General features: G+C 44.7%; 3 protein-coding genes and 1 pseudogene across 3 annotated transcripts; 2 read left to right on the top strand and 2 right to left on the bottom strand.

Moving 5' to 3' along the window:
• The first annotated feature begins 2532 nt into the window (after window positions 1-2532).
• On the top strand, window positions 2533-3536 carry LOC124672716 (protein N-lysine methyltransferase METTL21A-like). Its single transcript, XM_047208897.1, has one exon. It carries the CDS (start codon window positions 2533-2535, stop codon window positions 3364-3366), a length of 834 nt encoding a protein of 277 aa, XP_047064853.1. The 3' UTR covers window positions 3367-3536.
• Window positions 3537-4266: 730 nt separating this feature from the next.
• Window positions 4267-6811, bottom strand: LOC124677670 (annotated as a pseudogene).
• A 768-nt stretch (window positions 6812-7579) lies between these two features.
• LOC124675062 (chaperonin-like RbcX protein 2, chloroplastic) lies at window positions 7580-9824 on the bottom strand. Its single transcript, XM_047211123.1, has 5 exons — window positions 9487-9824; window positions 8278-8369; window positions 8115-8172; window positions 7971-8036; window positions 7580-7867 (listed from the first exon to the last, which is right to left on the bottom strand). Exons 1-5 carry the CDS (start codon window positions 9694-9696, stop codon window positions 7742-7744), a joined length of 552 nt encoding a protein of 183 aa, XP_047067079.1. The 5' UTR covers window positions 9697-9824; the 3' UTR covers window positions 7580-7741.
• A 2455-nt stretch (window positions 9825-12279) lies between these two features.
• Window positions 12280-13707, top strand: LOC124669525. The gene is made up of 3 exons (XM_047206130.1): window positions 12280-12419; window positions 12779-12907; window positions 13278-13707. The coding sequence occupies exons 1-3, from the start codon at window positions 12299-12301 to the stop codon at window positions 13547-13549; spliced, it is 522 nt and encodes a 173-aa protein (XP_047062086.1). The 5' UTR covers window positions 12280-12298; the 3' UTR covers window positions 13550-13707.
• The last annotated feature ends 8512 nt before the right edge of the window (window positions 13708-22219 follow it).

Genomic DNA, 22219 nt, shown 5'->3' on the forward strand with positions numbered 1-22219 from the left:
TTGGTTTCTTACTGAGGGAAACTTGCCGCTGTGCGCATCACACCTTCCTCTTGGGGTTCCCAACGGACGTGTCAACTACACGCATCAGTATTCCCATTTCTTCTACTTTGTTTAATTGGGTGGTTCATGTTTTTTACAAAATATCTGATCAAAAGCTAATGCAAATCCTACGATATGTGGGTTTTATGCCGTATTGATTCGAGGTATCATCAGCCTTCAATATGTTGATGAAACCATATTATTCCTGGAAAAGAATGTAGATATGGCTAGAAATGTGAAAAATGTCATGAATGAAATTAATTACCATAGAAATGATGTGCTAGTTATTAATGCAGACGAGGAAGAAGCCAATCGGCTTGCACAAATATTTGGATGTCAACTTAATGGTTTTCCTTTTACATAATTGTGAATACCTTTACATTTTGCTAAACTGATGAAGGAAGAATTACAACCAATACTTGGATAAAATTATGAAAGGTTAGCTGGCTGGATGTGGATTATGCTATCCTATGGAGGAAGACTAATTCTACTTCAAGCGTGCATTGCTAGCATCCCTATGTACTTGCTTTCCTTTTTAAAGTTCCAAAATGGGCTCATAAAATCAATAGTTCTCAAATGGCTCACCTTTTCCGGAATAACATTGGTGACTCCCTGGTAAATTTGGACTTTATTTTTTAGAAAACGGAATATTATAATAAAATGTGGAAAATCATAGCTAGCCATAAAATATAATATTTTTCTGAATATTTTCCACTCAAAACATGCCCACAGCTCTCCTTTTTGGAAAGGGGTCATCTGGGTTGCAACATCGGTTAAAGTGGGTTTTAGGTGGATGGTTGGAAATGGAAATAAGGTTCTTTTTTGTGGGGATATTTTGCTAGGAAATTGTCCTCTGGTTATCCTGTTTTGGCACTTGTATGTTATCATCAATCAATAGAAAAGTATTATTCCAAATGTGTGGGATGATACAAATTTCTCACATTCAGGTGCACCATTAATCATAGTTTGTTTGATAGCTGGCCTGAATCGATCGCTTTGATTCAAACTTATCAATTTTCAGAAGAGGAAGATAAACCCGTTGGTTATTTCATCCATCTGGGGTTTATTCCGTGAAATTATTTTATGGTGTTGTGAATTTTGGAGGAGTTTTGCCAATCCATGTTCCAGATGTCTCGAAGTTACATATCCCTTGCAGGATACATATTTTCTTATGGATGCTTTCTCGGGATAAATTACCTACTAACAATAATCCGAAGACAAATGTTGATGATCTTACCTGTTTATTCTGCAACGAACATGAAATTGCTTGTCACGTGTTTTTCAGATGCGTTGTGGCTAGATATATATGGGGTTTTGTCTCTTCCATAGTTGGTTTAGAAATTGGCAAAGATTTTGTCGGTTGCTAGATGGTGGCTTAGTGAGAATAGAAACGATTATGAACATTTTTTTTCCTCTACCACCTTGTGGTGCATTTGTTCCGTGCGTAATAATAGGTGCCTTCAGGGTGTAAGATGGCCAGGTGTCCGAGAGATTCTAAGGAAGATTGGGAGATTGGGACGAGAAGTTGCAAAATCCTATGTATGAAGGCATTCAGCTCAACGTGGGGAGCTTCTCAAAATTGCTTGGACATGAACCTAGTGTTGTTGGGTGCCTATTCCGCTAAAAGCAAATCTGCACACCCTTCGGCTACGGACCGGTGGCACCAAGAACTCGCGTGTGAGTAGCTTATCCAATATGCTCCCCTACAGCTTTGAAAAAATCCTTGCAAGTAGAGTTCTTTGCAGTCGGAATTGAATTTTAGAGGTGGTGTTTTGGTTCATAGGTCCATGTAAATCTTTTATAAAAAGTTCATAAAAAGATAAAAAATTTAAAAACTCTGAAACAAAATTTTGCGCGTACATCCAAACATTCTTGCACTAAATTTTTTGGAAAAAAACATTTGTGTGGCCTATTAAAAAAATAAAAAATGTTCCAAGACTAGTTACCATGGAGCATCAAAATTTGTCTTTTTATATGTAAAATTTTATTTCAGTTTTTTAAATATTTTATTAAAATATGTTTTACGCTGGTTCATCTAATTTTTTAGCGAGCCAGAAATGTCCCGGCGTACCCCCTCCGTCCTCAAATAAGTGTACATCTAGCTCTAAATTTTGTCCACAAAAGAGTGTACTCCTATCTTCCTAATGTACTTTAATTTCTTTTCTCTCATCGCACGGAAATCAAACCCAATAGTATTGATCACATGTTCTTCTTGTTTCTACGTGCATTTAGCTTACTGGGGGTGAAAAATTAAAGGTGAGAGATGCATGTTTCCAATATATTTTTCACTCTACTCCATAATTTATCTTGAAAACTCGACATGTACATTTATTTGTGAACGGAGAGCGAGTAGACCAATATATTTTTGTGGTTTTGGGTTGGTCATCCTCAAGCATTTGGCTCGATCGTAGACCAGTCTATTAAAAACAACGGCTTTGATGTAACCACGGTAGTCCCTAGTCAAAACCCCCAAAACATTGCTCCCCGAGTATAATGGCCGCCGCCGCCGCCGCCACGCGCACCACTGTTGCTGCTGCCGCCGCCACCGTATCCGCCATATCCTCTACTTCCGACTCCGACTCTGAGTCCGGCGATCTCCAACTCCTCCTCCCAAACCTCCTCCCCGCTTCAACCGCCGCCGCCTCCGCATCCGAGGCGCAGCTCCACCAGTTCCACATCCCTGCGCTCCCGTCCCCCGTCACCGTCCGCACCATCCCTTCCCTCGGGCTCACCTTCCAGCTCTGGCCCTCCGCCACCACGCTCCTGCGCTTCCTCCCGGCCTCCCCGCATCTCCTGCCGCGCGCCCCCTCCCCACACTGTCCACTGAGCATCCTAGAGCTCGGCTCCGGGACCGGCGCCGCGGGCCTCGCCCTGGCCGCCGCCCTCCCAGCGCACACCGTCCTCTCCGATCTCCCCGCCGCGCTCCCCAATCTCCTCCACAACGCCTCCCTCAACGCGTCCCTCCTCGACTCCCGCGGTGGTTCCGTCTCCGTCGTCTCGCTCCCCTGGGGCGATGCCGCCGCGATGGAGGCTGTGGTGGCCCCCGCGCCGGCGTCTGGATTTGACCTCGTTGTGGCGTCGGACGTGGTCTACTACGAGACTTTAGTTGACCCCTTGATGGAGACGCTTCGGTTCTTCGTGAAGGGGGAGGTGGTGTTCTTGATGGCGCACATGAGGAGGTGGAAGCGCACTGATAAGAAGTTCTTTGGGAAGGCGAGGAAGGTGTTCGACATTGAGGTGTTGCACAAGGATCCACCCCCGGAAGGTTGGCGCCACGGTCCGGTGGTCTACAGGTTCACTGCGAAGAAGCAGCCTGGCAAGAAGTGAATAAGAAGCTGCCAAAAGGTAATGGATGTTTCCTTGCCTATTCCCATGCCAGTAGATTCTAATGTTAGGGTTGAACGCGTCCTTGCAAACCATGTAACAAACTAAACTGAAAATGTTTGTTCCGAGTTCGGAACAGTGTAACATTGTGTAACTGAGAAAGAAAATTGGTTCTACACTGCTTTGGATGTCTGGGTAATCGTTCCTGCTGGTCCAATTTATGGTTGATTTGTGGAGCGTGATCAAGTTGTTAGCTTGTATAGTTACACATTTCATGAAAATTTACCTACCATGGTACATGTCATTAACTCTGTGTTAGTTGGCCTTTGACACACATGCTTCGGTAGCGAGGAACATTTCACATTCTGTAGTTTGGGGCTTTCGGCATGACAATTTCTTGATGTTCAGTGCTACTGTGGTTCCGTACTGTTACTTCATGATGATGGTTTATTTAGTAGTCTGTTCCTTTTTCTTATGAGGGCGCAGATATATTAGAGTACACCCTTTTGTATAGGAGTACAAATATATTTGTATCACCTATGTTATATTAGACACTCCCAAATCCCAACACTTGGATAGTTAGGTGTAAGGTCAATTCAAATGGAACACATCTACATTTTGTAGTAACTAAAGATAACAGGAAAGATATAGGTTTAGTGGTGCGTGTTCATTGTATATATGCTTTCATAGGTTGTAAGATTAGGCCTTCCTGATGTAGTACTATTACAAGAACTGATCCTGATTTGTATCACCATGTGATGAAATATCCTATACATTTTTTTTGTTTTGTTGTGCAACAGCCCACATATAAATAAACATGAGAACAACTGTCAACACCACTCTGGATAAACACCATGAATTCACCCAAGATACATTTCATTGATTAGTTCTATAAGTGGCAAATATATACACGAGTAATTGAACGAATACTGTTCACAGCATCCAGCCAAATAACAGTCTCTAGGCAGTTTAACTTTAGTGCCATTCTAATACATTTGGCACCAAACAAAAGCAAAGTGTTCAACATCTAGAAAGGAACCAACAAACTTAGTAACCCACATCTGGCAGTCGAATAGAGGGAGGCGAGCTTGAACTATTGGTTGCACTGTATGAGCTTGTCTTTCCATACCCATTGGACCTCTGCAGCTCCTGCTCCTTCAGTGTCCCATCAGATGAGCTGTATGAAAACCTGCATAGAGAAATTGGCGGCGCAAAGAACATTGCCACAGGCATCTTTGGGGAAGGCTTGGCAATGGTGCTTCAAACTTCAGTACACTTATGACCTGGCGAATCGAAGGTCGTAAATTGTAATCTGGATGTGCACACCACAGTCCGACAACCATCAAGCACACAACTTCTCTCTCTTCAAATGCGCCATCAAGCCTGCCGTCAACTGCCTTAAGAATCTCGTTCCTTCCATAGAGATCCCACACCCACTGAACCAATCTGATCTTGTCATCGTTTTCCTTTAGCACAACCGGTCTCCTTCCACATGCAATCTCCAACGCCAGAATCCCGAAGCTGTAGACGTCAGATTCTTTGCTTGCTTTGCCAGTGGTGACACACTCTGGAGCCATGTAACCCATTGTCCCAGCTAACACTGTAGTTTGTGAGCCTCGATCATGGTCGACGAACCGTGCGAGCCCAAAATCACCAAGCTTAGCATTGAATGCAGAATCAAGCATAACGTTGCTCGGCTTGACATCTCGGTGGACAATGCATTGTTCCCATTCCTCGTGGAGGTAAAGGAGAGCGGATGCAACTCCAGCAGTGACCTTAAACCTCAGTGGCCATGCTAGCAGGTTACTGTTGTCATAGAGGTGTGTGTCCAGGCTCCTGTTTGGCATGAACTCGTACACAAGCATGAACTCTCCGTGCTCGTGACACCAGCCCTCAAGCTGCACAAGGTTTCGATGCCTCAGCCGGCTGATGATCTTGACCTCAGATATATACTCCTTCCTCCCCTGTGTTGACCCTTTTGAGACTCGCTTTATGGCAAGGTCGAGGTTTTGATCCTTCAAAAGCCCTGGTAGACTGCACCGAACCCCCCTCTCCAAGCTTTCTCTCTAAAGCAAAGTTCTTCGTGGCACCCACAAGTTCATTGTACCGAAATCTTCTTGGCCCCCTTCCTTTCTCAAATTCACCGTCAATGGACTCATTATACTCTAGCTTCTTTTCTTTCCCCTTTCTTGACCTCCTAGTCCTAAAATGCAGAAGGAACCAAACCAAACCCATAGAACAGACCACGACACTTACGGCAGTAGCCAAGCTTATGACCAATACACTTCTCATCTTCTCAACCTTCATCATCTGCAAATCCGTAGAATTGAATTCCCAGTAAAGTATCTGATGAAGCTCAACAAATCTACCAGTACCAGTGGCAGCCGAGAATCCAATGGCCACTTTTTCTGGGACATGCTTTCTGAGATCAACTGAATAAGATAGGCTGGAGTTGCCACTGTACCGTGGGTTGTCCAGGTAGGTCAAGAAGACGCTCAAGTTCATGGAACTGGCCTGGTAAGTTACCCATACATTGGCTGTCCGACCATTATTGATGTCTGTTTTCCATGTCACGTTGGCTACCGATACAATTGAATTGATGTCGATTCCCACATGGTTGCTGTCTGGATCCCATGTGTTATTGTGGGTATCAAACTCAACAGCCACAAGTCCATTGGATGGGTCATTCTGATCATTACTAGTGCTGAAGAGGCCAAGAAAACCACCAGTGGAGCTATTGGGGATCACAGAAGGGTAGGGTGAGAGGAAGAAAGCCAGGCCCTCACCGTTTGAACTGTTGCTTGTGGCATTTATCCTGAATGTGAAGCGCGTCGCAAAGTCGGCTAACTGACCGGTGGTGCTATCCCAGAGAGGCACTGGATCGGTATAGACCGCTCTGCCTACACTGTTGGTGATCTGGTCATTCAGCTCGTCCTTGGTGAGTCTGATGACCTTGTTGTAGAAGGCATCCTCCTGGAACTGGATTGCAGCCAATGCACTATGGTTGGATTCAGTGAAATTCAGCTTGAAAGACAGAGAACTTACGCGGGCAATATTCAAATTGAAGTATAAGAAGAACTGGAGAGCCAAGAAGCAAGTTCCTGTGGCTCTTGATCCCATGACTGGGGTAAAAGTGAGGGGGCGGGGGGCTGGAAGTGAGGGGTGTAAGGAATGAAGGAGAGGAACAGAAACAACTTCTGCGGAGCTCACAAGTTGTCACGTATGCATATTGCTGCTAATAACCAAGTTATCAACTTGGTCAGTCTTTGATAGCCTTGCAGGTATTTTGGGTGCTATACTGCCGGCCTGCCAATAGGTGTTGATAAGACAGATGTTAGCCACGGGAGAGGCAGCTCAGATTTGGAGCTTACGTTGATGGAGCTGTTAAATAATGGTACGGCCCTGAATAATGAATCGACCTTTCCTATATGGGAGTATAAAGATATGGGAGACATGGCTTGGTTTGCATCGCCATTGCTGGCCATGAAGCGAGGTCGACGACTCGAGGATATCCGCCCATATGTACTCTTGTTGGGTGCTTTCGGAAAGTGCTTGTTCAGCAGATGGAGCAGGTATTATTAATTTATTATATGTGGCAGGCCTCTCATGCGATATCTCATCGAAAACGATAAAAATGGCCCTTCGGCTAAACTATTTCACAAAATAAACTTTGGACGAAACTATTTCACAAAATAAACTTTTTGTAGGGCGCACGCCTTACATGGCGCTGTGAGGTAGGGCGCCATGGTCTGCATGACGCCATGACTTATAGCCATTTTCAGCGCAGGTTAGATAGTGAATTGCCCCCACTGAGCAAGAATTTTGCCCCTAATGAGCTCCTATTTGCCCCCTCTCAAAAATGTACTATCCTGGGTCCGCCCCTGGTCCTACCCATGAGGCCTTAACCCACTGCGTCATGAAAAAGGGCCAGATTAATAAATTCTTTCAGATTAAGTTTATTTGGTGCTAAAGTTTCACAAAAGGGATGAGTTCAGACACATTCTGCCGGGATGAAGGTTCTTTCCTCTTTCCCTATCTGACGTCTAGGCTTAGCAAACTGGATTATGGCGTTCTAATTCTCCGTATAATTCGGTGTGATGTAACACAATCATTCAACATGGAAGAATGCTTTACTAGGTCAACTTCCATGCAGTACGGGTAAATGTTTACTGCCAGACACTCTTATTAAATTTACAAAAAAAATAAGAACTTTAGCTAAAGCCAAGCAAAGGAAAACCTGATTGTTCATTACCAGATAGCGCAGATGAGATCAAACTATTATATTCATGCGGGGTTATATACACAAATGAGTAACCCAAGTATAAACCCAAAACCTACATGGGTTCTGCAATTACTGAACTCCAACATGGTGTTCCAATCAATCTTGCTTGCAGGTGGTGTCCATGTCGTCAGATGGCCAAACAACGGTTTCGATTAGCCTTTCGCGCATGAGCTCGAGGTTCTCATTGGAAATCATCTCGTACATTTTGGTATGGTCGCATTTCTGTTCAGATGCAGAGACGGCGAAGGTTAATATACTTTTTCTGTATTCTGCCTCAAATTTTCCTGTTAGAATCAGTGAATTGGATCTCTGCCCTTGCAGTTACCTTGATCCATCTGCCGTATAAGTGAAGGCGTGTGACCATCACCCTCTCTGCCAGGTCTTGCCTCTCCTAGTATATATATATCGAACAGGTTAAATAAATGACCAGAAACACATTTCTGCTTTGCTGTATAAACGAAGAGGATACCTTCGTGAGTGCTCTAAGGAAATGTATACCCTCTTTTGCATCGTTGTCGACGAGGTAACTGACAAAAGAGAATTATAATTTCGAGAAAGTCCTTTATACCATTCTAGCTCTCCTATAGGGTAAAGTAATTTGCACACAAGAGCCAAAGAAATAGAATTCTTACTTATAAAGCCAAGTGTATGCTGGCGGATTCATTTCGTACAACTGATAGAGAACTGTCTTTGTGGCCTTGTAAGTGAAGTAATTCATTATTTCCTGCAAATCAAAACAAGCCAAAGGGTTTTCAAAGAAAAAAAAGAGACATTCCAAAAGCATAGTATGGAAAAGAACACATCGATGTCATAAGGAATTATCTATTTGTAACATGCTTGATATTTTCTCAATCTTGACCATTTTTCGGACGGTTAATTTGGACTGAGTGAATTTCACAAGAGCATGTTTGGGTCAAAGTAAAAGTGGAGGAAAACATATATGAATAAGAAATTTTCGTATGGTGCCACTATTCATCCATTTGGTTCAAACGAAAATTCTTTGCTCTCAACTATAAAGGGAAAACACGGACATCTTAGATCCGCTTGGACCTCCTTTTTAAACCCTACTCATGAAAAAGAGCCGAATCCCGTAGCCTAACAACATCTTGATTATACTTCCTTTATGCTGAAATATAGTGCGTATTAGGTTTTTGTAAAGTCAAACCGTGTAAACTTTGACCAAGTTCGTACAAAAAAAATCTTTAGTTTTGCATGCTTAATCTCACTTCCCCTATCCGAGTTGCCACGAGAATTCATGTGTGGCGGCCATAGAGCCATGTCTATAAATTCATGTGTTGTAGTTTCCCGTAAGATTCAAAAACATTTAGGCCAAGCTCCGCCATACTTATCTCGAGTCAACTCCATGACTAGGCTTCTTTTTGAAACAAAATACCGGAGAACATATAAATCTTATGCTCAGTCCAAACAGGGTTTTAGAGCTTTTCATATAACGAGCTAAATTTGGCTCGAGATAAATTGCCAGGAACATACGGGTCATTATATTAAGCTTTCAAGAGTTTATATTACAAGTTTTACATTCAATTCAAACAGAACTAAGGGTTGATCTTTAGAACTTGTATGAAAATTCTTGTACAATCCAAAAATGGCCTAAGAATCGGAGTAATGCTACTCAACTCCTCAAGCGAGTACAATTTTGTACAATGTGACAGTTTCCGGAATGTGCAAATACCGACTCCTCAGGTGACTGAGATTTAACAAATCACGCTCGGTGAATTAGCAAAAGCAGAGCCATAGAATATTAGAATGGCATGACCGTGGAATCTAATACTTTATTTTCTTAGCACAAATCAACATTACGCATTCAAGCGCACCGTACGTACCAATTCCACGTCCCCGAACCCGTCCTCGTACGTCCCGCCGAATGCGTCCACGATGACGAGGCCGCGGCCGGTGCCTCCCCTCCGCCGCCGGCGCCACCCCAACCCTCCTCCGGTCCCACTCGCCCCTCGCGACGACGGCCGCCGCGAAACAGATGGCGCGGCCGCGGCCACCACCGGCGAGACGACAGCTGCGGCCTGGGCGACGACCATCGCTGAGCAGCAGAACAATGGAACGGGGAGATGCTTCCCCTGACTTCCGGTGATACGATGAAAGAGAGAGAAGAGATGCAGGATTTGGATGGGTGGTGCAGTGTAGGGGAGGGGCGCAGTGGGAGTGGCCCAGCGGATATTTGTGGAGGTGTGGCTGGTTTTACCCGCCAAAATGGCTCTTTCTTCAGGCCCCACAGCACCAGCTTCTGTCTGACAATTTACGTCTTCATCTGGAGTCTCTGTAGGATACAGGTGAGATTCCTTTGTGGCAGTGATGCTGATTGCTGAAGGCAGGGAGTTAGTTCTATTTTCGTCTTGGGTTCATCTTTTTTGAGTCATGAGATTTGATTTGTTTTTTCCCTATTTCACTTTCTTCGGGAATCCTCTCTTTTGGCCTTTCATGGGCAAATCTTGTTTTTGTTGTTGTTGAGAATTCGGCAGGCGAGCTGCTCGATGTATTAATAAAAGAATATTTCAGTGTAAAAAACAATACTACAAGCCCATGCTACAAAACACGAACAAGCAGGTTCAGCCAAAACCCTGGCGGGAGAAGAGAAAGACTATAAATGACTAATCCTGGGGCGTGGAGATCTTTGAGCCAACTAGGTCCCAGGCAGCAGCCTCATCGGCAATCTTTGCACGGGTAGACGTAACCGACGAAGATGACTTCTGCGGGCATTTCTCTCCAACCAAATCTGCCAAAGAACGAGAAGACTCCAAGATCAAATACGGGAGCCTTCCGCACTAGGCAGCCCAGCAGAGAGGCTAGAAAGCCAATCCACCGCACTATGGTGCATGCCCCAACTGGCGGGATTAAGGGAAGGAGCCATGGCCAGGGCTCAAACCCATTCCCAAATCCGACGCGAGTAGCCATTGGGCCATTGCCAACCAAGCGAAAAAGGCAGCACAATGTGGCCTAAGGTTTCCAGATGAGGGGGACGAAAGGGGAGTCCACCACACCTGGAAACTGAAGCCGATATGTCGATGATGTTGAGTAGGAACCATTGCTTGAGAACCTCTAGGTGAACTTGTCACCCACATCGGGAGTGAGCAGGGCAAGGGCCATCAAGGCACAGAGCGTGAAGAAGGAGTCGAGCAAAGCCGTAGGGACGCTCCCGAAGGTCCGTCACCTAGGCTTCGTTTCGCGGAGCCCCGGGGAAAGAGACCTGGGTGAAGCCCCAAAGAGCCAGGAATTATGCCAAAAACTGGCGGTGGGGCCATCACCGATACCCACGGAAGTGGCCACCGCGAAAAGCTCCCGGGAAAATCTTGTGAGCTTGTCTATCTTACTAGACTTGCAACCCCCTGTTTGTTACTTTCTCCGGTCGAGGTGACATATTTAATTGCATGACTTGAAATGATATTGTTCTTCTCTGTCAACACATGTATATGGATCCAGGGCGGCGGCCTTGGGCGCAGGGTGGGGCGACATCGACTTGGCGGCGGGTGGCGGGTGCCGATGCTGCAGTCCGCGTTCTTCGGCCGTGCGGGCGGTGAAGGGGCGGGGGGTGTGGGCATGGTGCGGAGGTCGCCTCGATGGCCCTCTGGCACCAGATCTGAAGACTGTTGATGCTCCTCCCTGCGATGCTTGTCGCACCTCCCTGGCCCCGGACTCCCTCCGGTGGCTGGTGGGTGTGGTCGGATGCAGGCTCTGGACTGGGGAAACCCTTGGCCGACGGTGGCGGCCACGACATCGACGACGCTGACGACACCGCTCTCCTTCTTGAAGGCGACATCGAGGTTGTATCCCCTCCCTCTGTGTCCTATCTATCTCGGGTGAAAACCCAAAACTTTGGTTCGGACGGTGGCGGCACTCTAGTGGTGCCGTTCCCTCGTTGGAGGCGCCGTTTTGAGATAGTGGGTTTGGGTGGATGAGGTCGGCGGAGGTTGGTAGGCATCGTCTTTGCGTGCTCCTGTCAGCTTGGTCTGGTGAGTTGTGGTTTGTGCTGCGGGTGGCAATGATGTTCGTGGGTGTGGCGGCGCGGCGAGGCGAGGCGAGTGCTTGGAGCCCTTCTCCCCGACGGTAACTCCCAATATCCATGCGTGCTCAGGGAGAGCGGTCTACCTCTGACAGGTACGGTGCCCTCTGATCCGGGGCGAGAAAGCGGGGAGCTCTTTGGAGGTAGAAATAGATGGTGCTTGGGCTTTGCTTGGCTTCTGGAGGTTGACGATGGTGTGAGTCACTCAACAGAAGTATTTTTCACCAGCTTCAACGCCTCTTTAATCGGATCGCAAGGCTGGACAATGGACTTGAAGCTCAAGCTATGTTTCATTCTTTTTCTTGTTTTGCTTGATGTTTTCGTTTCATGTTAGCTGGTTTTCAGCACCTTGTAACAATTTGTCGGCAACAACCTTATTAATTTACGGCGGGGCTGCAACCAAATTGTTTAAAAAAATCACCATATTCCATTCAAGTCGAGTGTGCAAACATAAAATTATTCGGAGCTATAGGCTGGATCGAAAGAACGAAGTCCATTAAGCTTTCGGCTGGGCCTGGCGCTGCGGGGAACATCCAGATCTATCCCCTCAAAGTCTCAAACCCCGACCCCGACCCTGACCTAGGCTATTCCCTGCGACCCCGATCAAAACCCTGACCTAGGCTATGGCTTCCTTGGTGTCCAAGCTCGCGCGGGCAGCCTTCGCAACTCGCGCCTCTCCCTCCTCCGTTGGAGGTATTGTTGGTGCCGGTCGCCCTGCAGCCGCGATCCGTGTTTACTCTGCAGGTAATCCCTAGCTTAAGGGCCTCCTTCGGAATTTGGGTACGAATCCTGAATACTGAAACTCCTAAAGGAGTTTTAGTTCGGCACGAATGCTTCCGAACTTCATACCCGAAATTCATCGTATTATCAGTAGAGTTATTTGAATAACAGGCAGGGATTGAACCCTTAATCATTAATAGTTGTTCTAGGCACCACACTGCTAACAAGCATGTTGTCTGGTTTACTATACCAACCAATATTTCTTATAATAGCTCCGCCTTGCAATGCTAAATCAATCAAATTAACTCCGCTGAGAGCAATAGTACACAGATGATTGTTGTTTCCACAAATCAAATTGTAACTCTATGCCTACTGAACGACAGGAGGCCCCATGTCATCAGAAGAAGAAGAAGAAGAGAAAGCCAGGCGTAAGTCAGAAATTTCATCGGCATCCGACCCAAGCCTGCATGAAGTTCGTCTTGCAGACCTCAGCTGTATCCCCTTTGATGAAGGTAATCCCTAGCTTCTCTCGGAATTTGGCATACCGAAATCGGCAAATGAGTTATTCTTACCTTGATACGAATGCTCCGGAGTTCAGCATGACCGAAATCCTGAAATTCACATATGCTAGTTTCTTATTGTCAGCAGATATATTTGAATAAACAGGCAGTGGTTGGACCATATTAATTCATTAGGAGTTGTTCTAATCACCAAACACTTCTAACAAGCATTTTGTTTGATTTAGAAATACCGACTGTTAATTTGTTATATTAGTTCTGCCTTGCAAGGTTAATCAATCAAATTAACTCTGGTGGGAAATGGTATGAATGATCCTACTTTCCACAAATCCAATTTTAACTCTATGCCTACTGTGAACGACAGAAGGCCCCCCCGATGAACGTCTCTATGTTGATGAAAAGGTACTTCAGTCGGATGAAGCCATGTGGGCCTTCTATGAGCAGTGGTGCAAGATCCATGGCATATCGCGTACCCGTGGTGAGATGGAACGCCAGTTCAAGGGATTCAGGCAGGGTGCAGAGATTGTGCACAGGTCTAGTGCTGTGGGTGAGCGCAAGTGGATGACCGCATTTGCAGATATGACCGAGAAGGAGGGATCTCGTCTAATTGGTCCCATCAGACCCATAAGAAAATGATTATGTCACACTCTTGTGTGACCCTTAGGTCATGTACAATGGTTGATAAGACTGTATTATCTTAATCCTACCACGTAATCTAGATATAACAATAAAACATGATGTACAATGGGTTATTTTTTAGTCTTATCTTTTGTAACGAGACATCCTAAATTCGTGGTGAGGATCTCTTAGCTAAGAGAAGACAAAGTCTTTTTTATCTTTCTCTTTCCTCCACCTCAGCGTTTATCCTACGTGGCACTGCTAAGATATCACCATTGTACATGCCCTTAGAGCATCTCCAGTCGCATCCCTCAAACCGTCCTCCAAACCGCACCGGATCGAGCGTTCGGGGGATGTGTTTTGTTCGTGGCGCGTTTGGGGGACGTCGCTCCCCAGTATCGTCTCCCAAACGCCGCCCCAAACACTAAAAATAATTTAAATAGATAGAAGAAAACTCTTTACTAATATTCAAATCGTTTCAATATAAACAAATTACATATAAAATTTTGAAAAAAACATAATTAAATTACATATAAATTATTTTAAACTACTTCTTCGATGATGGCCCCGCCTCGTTGTCGTCATCACGGTGGCGCTTCCTGCTCGTCACCTCTTCCGAAGAGGCGGTATCGGCCGACGCGTCGGAGGAACTAGTGTCCTCCTCGTCATCGCCGGTGCTCGCCGGCTGCGCCTTGGAATTGGCCTTGGCCTTGGCCTTCGCTTTCGCGTCCGCCTCTGCCATCGCACGGGCCGCCGCCGCCGCCTCCTCTGACCCTTCCTCCTCCGCGTCCTCCTCCACGCCCAGCCATTCCTCCGCGCTGTCAACTGGCGGCGGGGAATCGTCGCCGCTGCTGGGCGTCCGGGTACTGTCCCACCAATGGCACCATCCAGCAGGCTTGCTCTCGTTGGAGGTGTCGGATGTGAGCTTGGATAAATGGCGACCGGTTGAAGATCCAAAAGCGCCGACGCCGACGTACGAGTCTTATTGAGTGCGGATGAACGGCGACGCAGAAGTCGAAGAGAGCGGCGGTTGCTCTTCCGAGGAGTCCGCACTCCATTCCAGCGGTTGGCGCGTCGGTCGACGCGGTTGGCAATGCGATGGTTCCGCTTCCCGGCAACTGCACCATCGCTACGTAGGCGGCGATTGAGCATCCGAGCCGCTGACGCGTCGGACCCGCACCTCCTCGCCTCTTATTTCGTTGTGTCCGGCATGCCGGGAGGGTCCCCTGTGTAGCGGGGACGGGTTCGGGACGCCGGACACCGTATTGGACTGCGCCGGACAAAAAAGACCTTTGGGGCGCGCGGCGCGCGGCTGGGAACGCGTTTTTATCCGGCGTGCCCCAAATCCCTTTGGGGAACGGTTTGGGGGACGCGACTGGAGATGCTCTTAAGCCAAAAGTTGTGCGTCTGTATGCCAAGACATGTCTTATCTAGCAGTACTATGAGTTGCTTTGTTGTTGAAGTCATTTTATAGTAGCTTTAATAAAAAGCTATACTAACCTTATCTGTATGTATGTTGGACAAATATATTTCGTTTTGTCGTATTAGCTCAGTCAGCTTTATTATATACTTAAGCCCCTAAGTTATGCGTCTGTATGCCAAGACACGCCTTATCTAGCAGTACTATGTGCCTGCTCTGTTTCTCCCTTTTGGTTCAACTTGGCAAAAGATTCGCAATGGCAGATAGGCCAGAATCCATATTATAATTAGGACAATTGTAATTGTGATTGGGATGTTGCCTATCAATACCTCAGTAGTTGTTTTCCCTCAGTTTCATACAACTTCAATGGTATAATATGAATTGGATTTTGCAAAAGATAAGATAAAAGAGATACTAATCAGGTCACGTATATTGTGCGAATCCCTTACTTTGTGTGTCTGCTCTGTTTCTTTTTTAGCCTTTTGTTCAGTTTGGCAAAAGATTTGTCGGGGCAGATATGCTAACTTTTACAATTACTAGTAAAAATGCTCGTGCGTTGCTACGGGGCAACAATATATATAAACAAATCAAAATATGATTAAAATACAAACATGATATCGTTAACCTATGAACATATCGAAAATGGTGAAAATACAAACATCAACCATCACAGAACATGCCAAAAAGATGACACACACTTAGTCTTAACTCCAACACATAAATAGATTCAAAGTAAGAGTTGATACACAAGAACATAAACTAATACAATCTACGATGTCTACAAACCGCACTTTTGAAGAATATGTACTTCAGGTGCACGTCTAAACTCCTCGCCCCAAAGCCACCCTCGGTTCCGTGAAATGCTCAAAGCATGCTGACTCGCACATGACCCTTGGCATTTCTTGCGTGTGCTGCAACTGCAAAGTAAGCATGCACGTATCATAATCTGAAATAACATTATCATTTAAAATTCTTCGGCGAGGTTTTTTTGTAGCCACTTAAATACTGTCTAATGCCCAACAATGTGAGCGTGAGTATAAAAACACACGATCTCAAAAACACACAATTTTCTATTAAGTCAGCGATCCTTATTTTAAATTAGATGGAGTAATTATTTAAACAATTAAATTAAAGTACAACTCTGCAACATTTGTCTAAATTCAGATGTTCTAGACACTACTACCTCTATCCCAAGGCTTAAAGCCTATAGTTTTTCAGAAAGTCAAACTATGTTAAGTTTGACTAAGTTTTTATCAAAAATCATTAATATGAACAGTACAAATTCAATATCATTAGATAGAGAATGAAATATATTTTCATATGGTATCTACAAAATATCATATTTGTTCATAAATTCTTTAAAAATTAGATTAAACTTTATTTTGTTTGACTTTCTGGAAAAAATATAAGCCTTAAACCTTCGGATGGAGGTAGTATATTTTAACTATATAGATATATCCGAATATAGATAAATCACCAACATCTTTTTCGGGACGGAGGAAGTACCACCGATGATTATTCTCTCTTGAAGGTCTACAATTTTTTTATAATTAAACAGTTATCAACAAATCTTAGCAGTTTTATAAAACCTTGTAAATCAATAAATGATCACCCCGGCCATAACAAGGAACCGAGACACAAACCCGAAATGGACACCACAGATCCTTTCTTTAGGAGGACGGACACCCTCTCTCCATCGTCAAACACCCACTCTCGGGCTTCTCTCTCACCGTCTCACATCACACAGCACAAGATGTCACCGCCTCCTCGCCGCCGATGAAAATACCATTCCCCCCTGCACGCGTTCTGGTGCGGTGAGGAACTCCCACTCCCCATGTCTCCCGGCCGCTGCCGCGATAAGCGCCCTCACTTTCCACGCCGTTGCCTCGATGAATGCCGTTCCTCTCCCTCTCCGTCGACGGAGGCAGATGAAATCGTCTCCACTTGATCCTCGGCAGCGGCCACTTCCCGCGCCTTGGAGGGCTACGCAGCAACTCCTAGACCTGGAGTGGATGGCCGATGCCCCTTTATGCCTCGCCTACGGCTGGAGGGACGGTGCCGTCCCAACCCACCGGCGCCACCCTGGTTCTTCTCGAGGTCGACCGTAGAAGGATTGGGGTGCTGCCGCCCCACGGGCTATCCGGCAACAAGGAGAGCGACCGCGTCCGCCCGCGCTCCGTCAACAAGGATCTTCGCTACGTACGCTCACGTGTACCCCTGCTCGGCATACTTCGTCGGCGGTGAGCAATCCGAGATCCCCATAAGGATAGGTAAATTTTGTCTCAATGTTGTGTGAGGCTGTACATCTTCAGATGCTTCTCATTTATTTATTTCCAGTTATTAAATGTTGCGCTAGGTGCTATTTTGAATAATAATATTGTTCATAGTAATTTATCATTCATCTGTTACTTTGATGTAATAACAAGGACAGTGGAGAGTGTTGTATGGAGATATTGATTTGAGCACAATGACCTGTGTGATTATCTTTGGATCCTTTAATTACTGTCTTCAACACCTACAGAAACTATGTGAAAAATGGCAGGATGGCAGCTTAGTAGTCTAGATTTTGCAGATCTAAGAACAAAATGAAAGGTCTTGACATGGTTCTCATTCTTATAACAGGAAGGGGCATTTGATTTAAATATGGCATATATGAACTTAATTGTTGTTGATGAGTTGGGCCAGCAACTTGATTATGCTTTGTGGTGACAATGCAGGATGATTTGAACGGAGAAGCGGGTGTTATATATCGTGGATCCAAATACTATGAAAGAAAATATGTAGCATTATCCCTTTCACATATAATATTGGTAAGGATGGCAATTACTTTGCCTGTGGGTAAATATCTCCTTTCTGAAATCGCTAGGGGCTGCTTAAATACTTTTTGACATGTGGCTGCTTAAATACTTGACTTCTACATTATCGTGTGAAGAAGCTGATTGTAATGTGCTTAATTTTGACTCCACCACTTGTGGTTTTGCAGCAGTTATGTCTAAGGAAAGTCAGACCCTGAGCATGCTATCCTTGCTCTAACTATTGGTGTCAGGCAAATGACCTGTTGTTGCACAAGGTATGATTTCAGGAGTGGGTATGGCTGCTTTTTTGTGGTATTTGCTTATTAATTGGGATCACTTCTTTCATGATAAAATTGGATATTTTGTTCTTTTGACATTTCAGATAGCGTTTGCATTACAAGTTGAGACTTGCAATTCTTGTCCTGCACCTATCTTATTTGCAAATTTCATAATAGACGACCTCATTTATGTACCGATCTTTCCCAGACCATCAGCTTAAGTAATTTCCACTGAATACAGCGTCCTGCACTATACGTTGCATCATGAACCTGCAACTGTGTAGTGCTATTTCTGCTGGGGGCTAGGCATCGCTATCTGCAACTTGCGATTCTGCTAGACATTCTGTCAGCTGCTATCTGCAACTTGTGATTCTGCTAAGTGCTATTTCTGCTGGAGGCTAGGCATCGCTCATTGATAAGCTCCTGAAATCTTTATCCCTTGACTGTTGAATTATGTGAAATACGCCTAACTGAACTTCAGGATAGAGTGCTTGGCAATAACAGTCACGAGTTATCTGTTGGGCTGGGGCAAAGACATGATTTGCTCGTTCCTGCAAGTGTTTACTTTGTAAATTTGGATTTATCTAAATCTAAACCAATATAGAGGTGTAACAGCATCAGTATCCTGGTTGGATCTTTTAAATTAAGATATTGATGGAAATATAATATTAGGAAGACAGTTATATGTATATTGCTAGTCTGATCCAGGTAAAAGGTAATATTATAATAAAAAATTATTGTTAGGATTAGTTGGAGCTGCAGATTTTTTAGTGTGCTCGTTGCAAACATTTAATATAATAATAAGCATGCTCACCTCAACACCATGTGTCTGCAATGTCCATAGATTATCATGATTAAGACCTGCAATCGGGAAACAGATATTTTAGCATCAAAAGTAGCTATATAGGTACGACAACATAAATGCAAATAAACCATGGCAGGATGGCACATTGCCTCACCCCTCCAAAACATCTCTATAGACGATGTTTTTGGTGCTTTTCCTAGATTTATCAATGCCCTTGTTTGGCTTGGCCAAAATACATGTAGTCTTTCCCCTTGACAATGCAACATATAGCTGGCCATGTGAGAATATAGGTTTGGGAAGGTAAATACCAACGTTTGGTATGGTCTGACCCTTGTTAATGGTCATCGCAAAACTCAGTCGGATGGGAAACTGTTTTCTCTTAAATTTGAAGGGTAGTTAGATGTCCTCTGAGGGTGACATAGGGATCCTAGGTATTACAGTCTTGGGGGTTCTCTATTTTCTGCTGTCTACCTCAGAAATACATGCTCTAGTGTAGTTCGAGTTTTTCAAAGTCAAGAAGTAATGCTACCTCACATCTGCCGAAATGATTTTACTGAAATTATATTGTCATGTATTCCACAATCTACTACTTTCTAAAAGGATCTGAAACCTGCAAAACTGAAGAAGGATGAAATACTACTATCAACAGATAATGCATTGTTTTATGGGAACTGAGCCAATAGGCATAGTTGGCAACCAGTAGCAGCAATTTGCTTTCGTGTGAGAAAGAGCGGTGGTAATTTCCACCCAGCCATCTGCAAGCAAGGGATTTTTATGTGCAACATTATAATCAAAAAGATGATTATTTGAAAATTAATATGTTTCTGCAGCCAGATTAGAATTAGCTAGGGTTAATGCATGGATGTTCAAACTGATTATTGCAGATTCTCAATGTTTTCGGATGAGAAAGGCTATTCTAACAAGTGGGATTACGTACCTTCACTCTCCGTGATGATCCCAACATAGGTTGCAAACTCCTGCCTGATGATCCGCATACACCTCTGTATTAGTGGTGTGATTCAAGGAGATCTCTCGCCCAGTAATGCTTTCAGGTACCCTTTTATATGCTTGCACCAGAAATCGCCCAGCCATGCTTTAAAGGGATTCTCTAATCTGGGGCAAGTACGTTGACGCGAAATGATGGACTTTCCTTTGTTATATGTTGATGCGAGATCCCAGAAATCCCTGAAACGATGGGCTTCTCTGTTGTGGGGCAAGTTTCCTTGTTTCGTCCCTGTAATGGTGCGGCATAATTGGTGCGGTATATCCTTTTTATTATGATACGTTAGATTGACGCGAGATCCCAAAATCCATGGGGCTGGGGCAAGTTTCCTTGTGATGGTACGTTGGATTGACGAAACAAGGAAACTTGCCCCTTACTTTTCTGTAATACTTTCCTTGTTTCGTCCAGAATCTGATGGTTAGAGAAGTGCTGTATCCCTTACTTTGCTTCTGAAATATAATCAATTATGCTGCCTGATGGACTTTCCAATCTGATGGTGCGTTGATTCTGATCCCTCATATTGGGGTGATTTATTTGATGGTGACAGCTTTCCATGGCAGGTGATTAATGTGATTTTAATCAGGTTTCCTTTTATTTCAGATTTTTTTTATTCTAGTTTCCTTTTATGCAGTGCAGCAAAGGATAAATCTTCTCAATGGGACACAACGTACATTTTGTGTTAGGTTTTTTTTATTCTGGTTTCCTTTTATTCAGTGCAGCACAGGTTTGGCGGCCCATTCTCAATGGGACAACGACCAAAAAGACGACGAAAGTAGAGGGAGAAGGGGGAACACGTTCCTTCTTTTTAAGTAGTAGAGATAGAGACTACAAACCGCTAAACAGTGCGGCGCGAATGAATAGTGTTGTGTGCCCCGTTCGGTGTAGCTGCTGTGGCCTTTTGCATGTGCCCGGGAGATTTTATCATCCACTAGATTTAGATGTACGCCTTGCGTATAATCCCGTGAAGCTCATGCCAATGTTTATCTCTTATAGCAGTGATAGAAGTAGCTGCTAATATGATACCAAACACTTCTAATAAGCATTTTGTTTGATTTAGAAATACCGACTATTAATTTGTTATATTAGTTCTTCCTTGCAAGGTTAATCAATCAAATTAACTCTGGTGGGAAATGGTATGAATGATCCTACTTTCCACAAATCCAATTTTAACTCTATGCCTACTGAACGACAGGAGGTCCCCCGATGAACGTCTCTATGTTGATGAAAAGGCACTTCAGTCGGATGAAGCCATGTGGGCCTTCTATGAGCAGTGGTGCAAGATCCATGGCATATCGCGTACCCGTCGTGAGATGGAACGCCGGTTCAAGGGATTCAGCGAGGGTGCAAAGGCTGTGCACAGGGCTAGTGCTGTGGGTGAGCGCAAGTGGATGAACGGATTTGCAGATATGACCAAGAAGGAGGGATCTCGTCTAATTGGTCGCCTCGGACCTAGAAGAAAATGATTATGTCACACACTCTTGTGTGACCCTTAAGCCCGAAGTTAGTGCGTCTGTATGCCAAGACATGTCTTAGAGCATCTCCACCGACGTCCCCTAAATAGTCGCTGGTAGAGACGTTGGCACTGTCGTATGATGGACACCGCCAATGCATCCTCTATTTGGGGATGTTGTTCCCACACCAGTGCCCCCAAACCGGTGGCCCCGATAGACGATTTGAATTAAAATCTCAAATAAAAGCATAAAAATTCTAATAAAAAGAAGAAACATTCCAAAAACTAATACATAATTGGGAACATGGTTTCCACAAACTAATACGTAGTGTAAACCATGGTTGACACAAATTTATACATTGGAAAATGAGGAAACCTAACTAGTGTTGGCATCGCAGGGTTCGTGTGTTCGCTGCCAAGAAAGAACACTCCCAGTCACCCAAACTGGAAAATCCAGCTGGTGATGATAACCCTGTTGGTCCTTTCGAGGAAGAACATCCAAAAACATGTGTACCTATTTTTCCGCTGCGAAGAAACAACACTCAGTCGTCGTCCTCCTCGGCGTTGTCGCCGTGGTACTGCCAGCGGCAGCGCGTCTCGTCGAACACCTTGATGCTCATGTCGGCCTCGCCAAGGTAGGAGAACGTGAGCACGCTGAAAGTATAGAGATGGTAAACCTAGAGGGGAGGGGGTGAATAGGTTTCTACAAGTTTTAATTCTTTCTTTGCAATATTAGGCTTTGCGGAATATAAAGGTGAGCCTAATGCAAACTAGGTGAAGCAACCTATATGAGGATACAACTAACTCGAGCACGAAGGCTCTCACGAGCGATTAAATCACAAGTAAGGAGTTCGGTTAGAGATAACCGATAGCACGCGGAGACGAGGATGTATTCCCGTGTTCCCTTGCTTTGCAACAAGGTACGTCACGTTTGGAG

The sequence above is a fragment of the Lolium rigidum genome, chromosome 7 (genome assembly GCF_022539505.1).
Source record: "Lolium rigidum isolate FL_2022 chromosome 7, APGP_CSIRO_Lrig_0.1, whole genome shotgun sequence".
Taxonomy (NCBI): Eukaryota; Viridiplantae; Streptophyta; class Magnoliopsida; order Poales; family Poaceae; genus Lolium; species Lolium rigidum.